Source organism: Mchenga conophoros, linkage group LG7, assembly GCF_057382185.1.
Source record: "Mchenga conophoros isolate Kocher_MC1m ecotype Shallow Benthic linkage group LG7, M_conophoros_male_GT1.1, whole genome shotgun sequence".
NCBI classification, from domain to species: domain Eukaryota; kingdom Metazoa; phylum Chordata; class Actinopteri; order Cichliformes; family Cichlidae; genus Mchenga; species Mchenga conophoros.
The window spans coordinates 23,527,866-23,536,930 of NC_140532.1; the positions used below are offsets into that span (position 1 = coordinate 23,527,866).

A 9,065-nucleotide genomic window follows, 5' to 3' on the forward strand; every position below is an offset into this window, starting at 1 on the left:
GTTCTGAGAGTCTATTGTGCAAGTGGTGTGATATGCCCATGTAGAAAGGACGGCACTGCAACGCTGGACTTGCCCTTACTCTGGGCTCCCTCTTTATTCTGGCAACTGGTACAAAGAAAACAGCACACAGTCTTCATTAACAATCTGCAAAGCAACTGCAACATTCAGTTCACTAGCTTGGGAGTTTTTTTCCTTTTTCCTTTTCCAAACATAACACTTAACAAATGACTAAGATATATTTATACAACACAACATCAACAAAATCTTTCTTTTAAAAGTTCTAGCTGAAACCAAACTTGTGATCGTATAGTAGCAATATTATTTATTTATTTTTCTCCTTTTTCCTAACCAACAACAACAATAACATATAAAAACAGCTTTTCTATTATAAAACAATCATCATTGTTCATCATTTTTTTTCCTATACAACAGCATCAATTAAAACTTATACTTAACAGCGCCTACCTGGTACAAAGAAAACAGCACACAGTCTTCATTAACAATCTGCAAAGCAACTGCAACATTCAGTTCTGTTAAAAAGAATTAGAACAATCACAATCTCATAGAGAAGCATTAGAGCTGAGTGCAAGTCAAAAAGCACCCGACTAGCTAACGAGTATTAGCTTAGCATGCTAACTAAAAATGCTACTCGTGAATAAAGTTACTACCCATGCATCAAAATGCCTGTAACTTTCGGGATACATGCTAGTACTGCTTACAATCAAAATACATGTTGACAATTACCACTATGAGGGTGTTTTCATTAATACAATTACAAAATTGACAACAGTATCGCTCACTAGCACCTACCACCAGCTTGGGAGTTTTTTTCCTTTGCTGAGGCATGCGCTGTGCAGCAATTTGGAACCTTAACAGTTGCAGTTGCTGTGTTTGTCCACCAGGTGGCTCCAACTATTCACAAAGCACATCAATTTTAAGGAAATTCATTAAGCTATTTTCTAACTCTGTTACACAAGCATTAAAGAAATGTCACTGCAGTTTGTCCATTTTCCATCCATGCCATTTTCTATAACTGCTCGCTCCTTTTCACGGTCAGGAATATGCATAAGGAAAAGCACATAAATTATGTTTGCATGAATAAAAAGAGCTTTTTATAAGAATGCGGAGATGAGTCATAATTTGCGGGAGCTTTTCTTTTATGATGCCATTTTTTCCCCTTAAAACAAACAAACAAACAAACACATACATAATCAAACACAAAATATCTTCACAAGTTCAGATCTCAAAATCATGAAGTTCATTACCAAGCTGACTTGCTGTGCAAAGCTTTTATCTTAGAACTAAAACAGCAACAGAAGCTCCATCTGCATAAACAGCTGGCAGATTTTAGGTCAGCGGGAATTTAAATGAGTCCAAAGTCTTTGTTCTTCTGTTCATTAAAAGTCTCAAATAAGGTTTACAAGAATTAAAGTTTTGCAGTGAAATAAAGATTTAAAGACTACATGATCTCAGCCTGAACATAGACCTGAACGACCGACTAAATCAAATAAAATGTTTTATGACATGCCCTGAATTCCTTGTCACTTATCTTACTCTTATACAGCATTATGATATTGAAAAGTTGTTTGGGGCGTGACTGCCTCTTCAGTTTAGGGGCAAACAAACCAGGATAACTAAAAATCCCCAGATTGTGTCAAAACACGTTACTGATTTTACACATTCAGACGACAAACTGAAGAAGAGAAAATGGATGCATTCCCCCCCCCCCACACACACACACCTGAAAAGTTACCAAATGAACCTTTGATCATAATAAAAAGAAATTAAAAATTCAGCTTCAATTCAGCACTGATCGTGTTGAATTGATTGATTGATTCTTTTTAATTCATGCTTCAAAGGAGGCTTAAACGATTTAGCGCTTATGCAGATTGTTTTATTATGTAAATCTTCAGTCACATTCTGCTCCATTTTAAAGATTCTGTGATGTGTGAATCATAAGCTTTGCTTTGATTGGACACTTTACACAGTGGGCTTTACCATCCACTGCATTAGCACACTGTACTGTAGATCTTTGTAGTTCACTAAACATTCAATTCTATCAACATAAAATTACTCGCTGATCTATATTTCAATTTTAAAAAAACTTTTGTCATTGAAGAGCACATGCTGCTTTTCATTGCGTCATGGGATTTAAAATGTGTCTTCTTGGCTTTTAAAAAAATCCAAGAGCTCAAAACCCATGATGACACCTTACTTTCTCAACTTTAAAATTTCATTGAATCTAAATTTAATCCTAATCTTCTCAACAGTCCTGACAGTCCTGCTGAGAGACCCCAGATGATACACGGAGAGCAGAAATGATTGGATGGATAGAGTGACAGATATAGCATATTTCATATCATTACAAACAGCAAATCCTTCCACGTAAGAAGCAGCAGCCTGAAAATGGTCGGTGTGTTTTTAAAAGCTGACTGGACGTGTCCACTGTAGTAAAACTGCCACAGCGCGAATCAAACAGCCTGCTCCAGCATCCTCCACCCGTCCTCCCTGCAGGAAATTCCCACATGAAATAAATATTTCGTAAGGATGATGACGTGGTGAGGTGGTCACTTTGCTTCGGCGCAAACATAAATTTCTGCAGCTCTGCGTGTGGCAGCTTCACCGAAGCTCGGAAACGTGACAGCAGTGTAAAGACATGTCAACTCTGACCTCCATCCGGCGCTCATCCACAGGAAAACTACTGGCAACAGACGCGCAAGAAAACGTGCCTTCCTGCACAAATCCAATATATAATCATTCACCTGCCACTGCTCTCATATAAAGAGAAAAGTGGCGTGACTCCACACCGCACTGTACAAACAAATCAAATTGAAACAACGAGCGCAAAGCGAGTTTGTGCTGGGTTTATTCCCTACTATGCAGCCTGCACGGAACTCCCGGGCAGATATCACAGTGAAAGGAATATTTATTGTTTTGTACATCTCAACGCAGTGAAGCAAAAGTGGTCAGCACTCACCTGCACGAGACCGTCAGTTCAACTTTGGTGGCAGGTATCGAAGCGGTGAAGGGGTCCGCGTCCCCAATAAACGCCATATTCATCGCTGCTTGGTCGGTCACAGTGCGTCCCCTACCCCCAGCGCTGTAACGGCGGCATGTGAAAAAGCGGTGTAAAAGAAATAGAAGGGGGGGAAACCTCGCAATGGATGCTCAGTGAGCCCTTTGCTTCCTGGAAGAACCAAACACCAGAGAGCGAGAGAGAGAAAAGCACACGGACGCAGACCTGCAGCGTGCCACAGTCGGGTCTCTGTGCGGCTCTGTGCTCCGGAGGAGAGAGGACAGTGTGAAGGGGCGGGAAGACACACATATACAAACACACCACACACACACAAAGTGGGAGTCCACAGCTATTTGTGAGGACCAAAAAGAAGGATCGTTTCTATTTAGAGGTGAGTGCAGGGTTATGTGTAAAGCTCTGTTTTGGTTTGAAATTGCAGTACTCGGGAAACTATCATCTTTAAAGGTCTGGAATCGATAAAACATGTTAAATAAAATCAGTTACACCCAAGACAGTCAGGACTTCAGCACAGCAAAGCCTCAATGTGTGCATCCTGCTCAGAATAACAAAAAATGGGTCACAGAGAGGCAGCCATCAGATTCTATAAAAGATAACCAATCAGTGATGTCAAGTTAGTTCAGGCTGGCTGGTTATGGCAAATTTGGGTTATAGGTGGAGGCTTGTTTGTGTTTGTGTGTGGACAGCACAGGGAAAGAAATCCAGCTCTCAGGGGGCCAGACCTGTTCAGTTTTTGGTCCATGGTAAGCCTAATTTACTTTGAGGCATATAGGAGTTTAATGGAAGCTATGTTCAGCCTTGCAGAAGAGCATGGCCTTTGGGTTTGAAATACATATTGATTTATGAGAATGTGTCTGTACGAGTGGACGGTGAGCTTCACCAGTTAAACATCTCTTATCTCAGCAGTAGCCTGACAGTACTTTGTTTGGTAATGCCTATATGAGTGAGATTTAGATACTCAAGTAATCATTTGACCAATACAAAATCTTGCAAAAATCCAGTTTTCCACATTTAGGGAGTAATGAATTCTTAAAAAAAAAAAAATGGCAAAAAAGAAAAGAAAACATTTAAATTGGCAGCATTCACACTGAATTATTAAGGATTATTCATAAGACTACAAAAGTGACTTATCCCCATGGGTGGGAGAAAATGTCAGGGTTTGAGTTGGATTAAAAAGTAGTGGAAAGAAATGTGACTTAAATACTGCAATAACTTATTCAAACTTTTAAATGCTCACAGAAGGCATCAGCCAGACATAAAGAAACAAGTAATTATGGAATAATCAGGCCATGCCTGGGTTATTTTTCTTTTTAACTTTAAGTTGTACAACATCCTCTAATCTATGGCCACGTGGAGTGAGCTGCTACCTTCAACAACAGTCAAATTAAAGAAAAGCTTAGTAGATTGTGATTGGGCAGTGTTAAAAGGTGGCACACTGAAAGCCAGATGACTAAAACCACCTGACCACAACAAACTCAATTAACCAGCCCAGCATGAACCTTGGAGCTAAAAATGGGCATATATGTCAGCTCCAATTAGTCTGAAGAAGCAGACAGAAAGTTCATGCAGCCGTTTAAACACCTTTTAATTTCCCAAATAAAGAGCCGGGAGTTTGGATTGGGTCGGCATCTCTCTAACACGGATGTTACAGCTCCCCTAAGTAGGTCTTATACAGTAAAATACTTTTATTCCTTATACTAATATTCCAAGACTAGTGCAGTTAGGTGTACGTAAATGTGCTCTAGGCTAATAATTCAGGTCACTGATAATGAGGCCGAGACTCATAAGCCCTCATATTGTATATGGTCTCATTAGACATTTAGACATTTTTTTGCAAACAATAAAATATGTTGTACTGTAACAAAATGCAATATTCCTCAAACTACTTTCATTTGTCTAAGTGTAAGAGTATCATGATAATTGTGTGTTCACAAAAACCCTGATATTTAAAAATTGTCAAGTGTCAGTATTCTGTCCATGATGCATTTATGATAATACTTATGATAATACTTTCAATACTTGAAATGTGCAATTCACTTGTATTTTTATTTTTATTCCTATTTATTCTATTTATCCCCTTCGTATATTTTATTTATATTGTCTCTGTATTTATATATGTGTGTGTGTGTGTGTGTGTGTGTGTGTGTGTGTGTGTGTGTGTGTGTGTGTGTGTGTGTGTGTGTGTGTGTGTGTGTATATATATATATAATATTCTGTAACTCTGTAACTTCTGTCGGTGCTGTGCTTTTTTGGAAATCGAATTTCCCAGAGGAACCCACCCGAGGGATTAATAAAGTTCTATCTAATCTAATCTAATCTAATCTAATATCAAAAATAAGTGTGCACAGCTTTAGTTACTGCACATTCATTTAATTTGCCTGAAGTCAAAATATTGTGATGTCCCTTTATAACGCATTTACACCAAATAGGGAACACAGCCTCATTGCTTTTAGGCTACAATGAGTGCTCACACTTACACAGCTGGTCGTCAACAATGGTGATGTCAGAGTGGCTACCTCTGTCTTGTATACATATTTATTATGTCCCTTGTAGCCCCATTTACATTCTGTTTTTTCTTCTGGGTTTTGTAATATTTAGTTTTGCAATTCCTTTGTTTCCCACAGTCAGACCACGGATCTCTGACCTGTGTTTTGTCTCCGTGCCTAACTTTGATCCCTGTGTCAAGTCGGCAAGTCCTAGTCACAGTCTTATGTTGTGTTTCCTGTTTTATTGCCTTAGTCCCTGGTCGAGTGTCCGTTGTGTCGAGTCTAAATTCCCTTGTCTCATTATTCATGATGTCGCCCCTTGAGTGTACTGCTCAGTTCCCCTGTCGTTGTTCTCAAGTGTTTGTCAAGGGTTTGTCATGTTCAGTAAGTTTTGTACTTTGCCTATTGCTAGTTTGTTCATCAGCTCAATAAAGGGCTCGCTTTTTGCTTTTGTTTGTTTGTACAAAATATCCCATAAACCCCGAGCGATCATTTTAAACTTAATGACTTTTTTCTAGATTGAACAACCCCAGACATGGGTTGAATGACAATGGCAAATGATCCTAAGGGTTTCTTGGATTTTTAACATACTTTTCAAGTAAATCTGGTGAAAAAAAGGAACTGTAAAAGTCCTGAAATTTAGTTATGAGGACTAAACTTCTAAAATCAATACCTAAAAATGAAAAAAAAAAAAACCCACAAGCTTTCAACATCAGATAAACTTAACAGAAGTTTTCACCTAATCATTTCCCGAGGTCCATGAGATGAACTGATAGGTCTAGGTGAGACAGAATAAACTAAAGTCGCTGTAATTGCACAATGGGAATCATCCATTACCTCTCCTAGATCAAATATAACAGGCTGTTTTCTGCCTTTAATGTTTTCAGTATCAGCTAAACCCCAATCTCTCTGCATGTTAGTTTTCAATGTGGCTTCCAAATTCTCTCTAATTATCTGGCCTGAGTTTGTTGCTCTACAGCCTGCTCATCTCCATCTGCAGTCAGCACCTGACATTTGTAGAACATATGCATGACCAAAAGATGATCTTACAGCCATTGTCCATGACATTAAAAAATAACTGAGTGAGAAATGGCCTTTTTTTAATGGTGAGCTAGTCATACTTAGACTGTTGTCCTGTGGTTACATCACAGACGGCCTTATCCAGACTCTATCCAGGTAAAGCATCGAGAGTGTTGGAAGCACCTTGCCTCAAACAATTAATGCACCTGCTGATTCTGCTTCCAGCCAGGAATAGAACAACATTCAAAAATCCTAATCAAGTGCGAAGTCTCAGCTTCGCACATTTAATGACTGTTTTTGCAGATTGCACTTGCTGACAGGTACACTGAGTTCTGGATGAGGTCTTGCAATGATCAGTGTATACCTTTTGTTTGTAATATTTCTAAACATTTAAGCACAGCTGCTTTGGCTCTGTACAAAGTGGCAACCTAGAGAAAGAGCCAACATTGTTAACGGATGGGCGAGCCCCTCTTGAAACCAGCTCTTTGCCATATTGTGGTTTTGAAATCAAATGTTATGAGTCAGCGTTGAGTCTGACTATGAAACTGAGGACACTACAAAGTAATGGTAGTTGTAGTGACCTGTCAGTCAAACGAAGCCACGCCCTAACACACACCCTGCCCTGTCATCCACTTTCCTCTAAACTGGAGCAACATAAAAACAAACATCATGCTGCATTAAATAAGACGTGTGATAAAGACCATCAATTCATTGCAAAAGTGTTAATTGAGGTCGTAAATCAAGTGAGTCAGTAGAGTCAGCTCATTGCAGTTCATTTTCTCCGGGATTTTTACACAGTCACACATCCATTTGTAAACAGTGATCTCCCCTATTCATCATTTATGCTATTTTCTATTTTAAAATCAGGAAATTTCCCTTTCCAACCCTTGGGACTATGTCCGTATACCTCATAGAGTCCGACTGGTCGTGACAGATTGCCACCACTTCCTGAGCCTAGTTCTACTGAATGTTTCTTCCTGTTAAGAGAGTTTTTCCTTCCCACTGTCCTTGCTTATAGGGCGTTATCTGATTGTTGAGGTTTTCTCTTTACTTTTGTACAGTCTTTACCTTACAATATAAAATGATTTGGCGGCATATGAATAAAACTGAATTGAATACAGTTCCTACTTCTGCTGATTGTGATCTGGAGAATCTGCATACTTGGTCAACACCTCGTGCTCCGTCAAGTTCGAACAGCTGTTCTTATGCAGTTTTCACAGTGTGGTGGAAAGCACTATGGGGGCGACCGTGGCTCAGGGGGTTGAGAAGCTCATCTTGTAACCGGAAGGTTACCGGTTCGATCCCCAGCTCTTTCTGTCTCGGTCGTTGTGTCCTTGGGCAAGACACTTCACCTACTGGTGTTGGCCAGAGGGGCCGATGGTGCGATATGGCAGCCTTGCTTCTGTCAGTCTGCCCCTGGGCAGCTGTGGCTACAACTGTAGCTGCCTCCACCAGTGTGTGAATGTGAGAGTGACTGAATAGTGGAATTGTAAAGTGCTTTGAGGGTCTCATAAAAGCGCTATATAAATGCAATCCATTATTATCATTATTATCACGAGGTAGCTGCCACTGCAGTATGTTGTTGCCATTGTGGTGCACCCAGGTGTAGTTTGTGTTAAATAACACGCAGACAAGGGTCAGAGTTTTCTTGAATGTTGTACACTTCATGGGGGCTTTTAATGTTGTGGCCAATAGGCTGACAGTGCTTAGTTGTGAGCATGTGACAAAGCAGAATTTAGCTTTTGAAGAACTGCAGTGGTGCTAACTTAGCTGAAGACTCAAGTCTTGTTTTAGGCAGTTTCCAGGAGCCATGATGTAGGGTCATGCAGAATGAAGGGCCTAATTCATCATCAGCCATTGTTCAGTTCGAGTGCAATATCAGCTTTATACAGTCGCCAAGGGTGTGATCCATGAAGTTTGTATTAAAAAAAGAGGATGGTGATTTAGAGAGTGTTATTTCAAACTCCTCGCCGTACCTGCATGACAAATGAGCTTTATTATCGGGGAACTTTTTTATTATCCCTTGAACCTCCTCTGAATTAATTTTAGATCTTATTCTCCATTTCTTTTAATATTAAGTCTTTGGAAATTAAAATTGGTCATAAAATCTGAACTGAATTTGAAGTCTAAATGCTTCAGAGAAGCTTTCGGGAATGCAAAAAGTTGTGTTCTGAGATTCCTTGTTAACCTTAATCAAAATACTTCTATTACACAATTTTGCTTTTAATCCTTAAAGCTGCAAGTGTTTTTTTTTTTGTGATAGTTTTTTTTTTGCTTGAAGTTGTCAGTGGATCTGGTTCTACAGAATTGCAATATACTCGTGCCTTGTGCCACAAATAGAGCTGAAATTACCAGAGTGTGAAGAAGCCTTGGCTGCTCCCTAATTACTGTCTCCTCATTCTCCCTTTCTCTTAATTCGCCAGAGTCTTGCTGGCTGCACGAGCCTCCTCACACCTCTGTTCACCCTGCAGAACTTTATTTTAAACTCAAGCACACAGCCCAAACTCTCAAACAGCCTAAAAATC

At 39.6% G+C, this 9,065-nt stretch overlaps 1 protein-coding gene across 3 annotated transcripts in view; it reads right to left on the reverse strand.

Annotated features, from left to right (window-relative positions):
* LOC146570144 (copine-8-like) overlaps window positions 1–3,272 on the reverse strand; it is a 115,301-nt gene extending 112,029 nt beyond the window's left edge. For all 3 annotated transcript variants that reach the window (XM_085282980.1, XM_085282981.1, XM_085282982.1), the window contains exon 1: window positions 2,978–3,272. In XM_085282980.1, coding sequence (XP_085139106.1) covers window positions 2,978–3,060 — 83 coding nt within the window. In that variant the 5' untranslated portion in view covers window positions 3,061–3,272. The remainder of the gene's footprint in view (window positions 1–2,977) is intronic.
* Window positions 3,273–9,065: the final 5,793 nt, after the last annotated feature.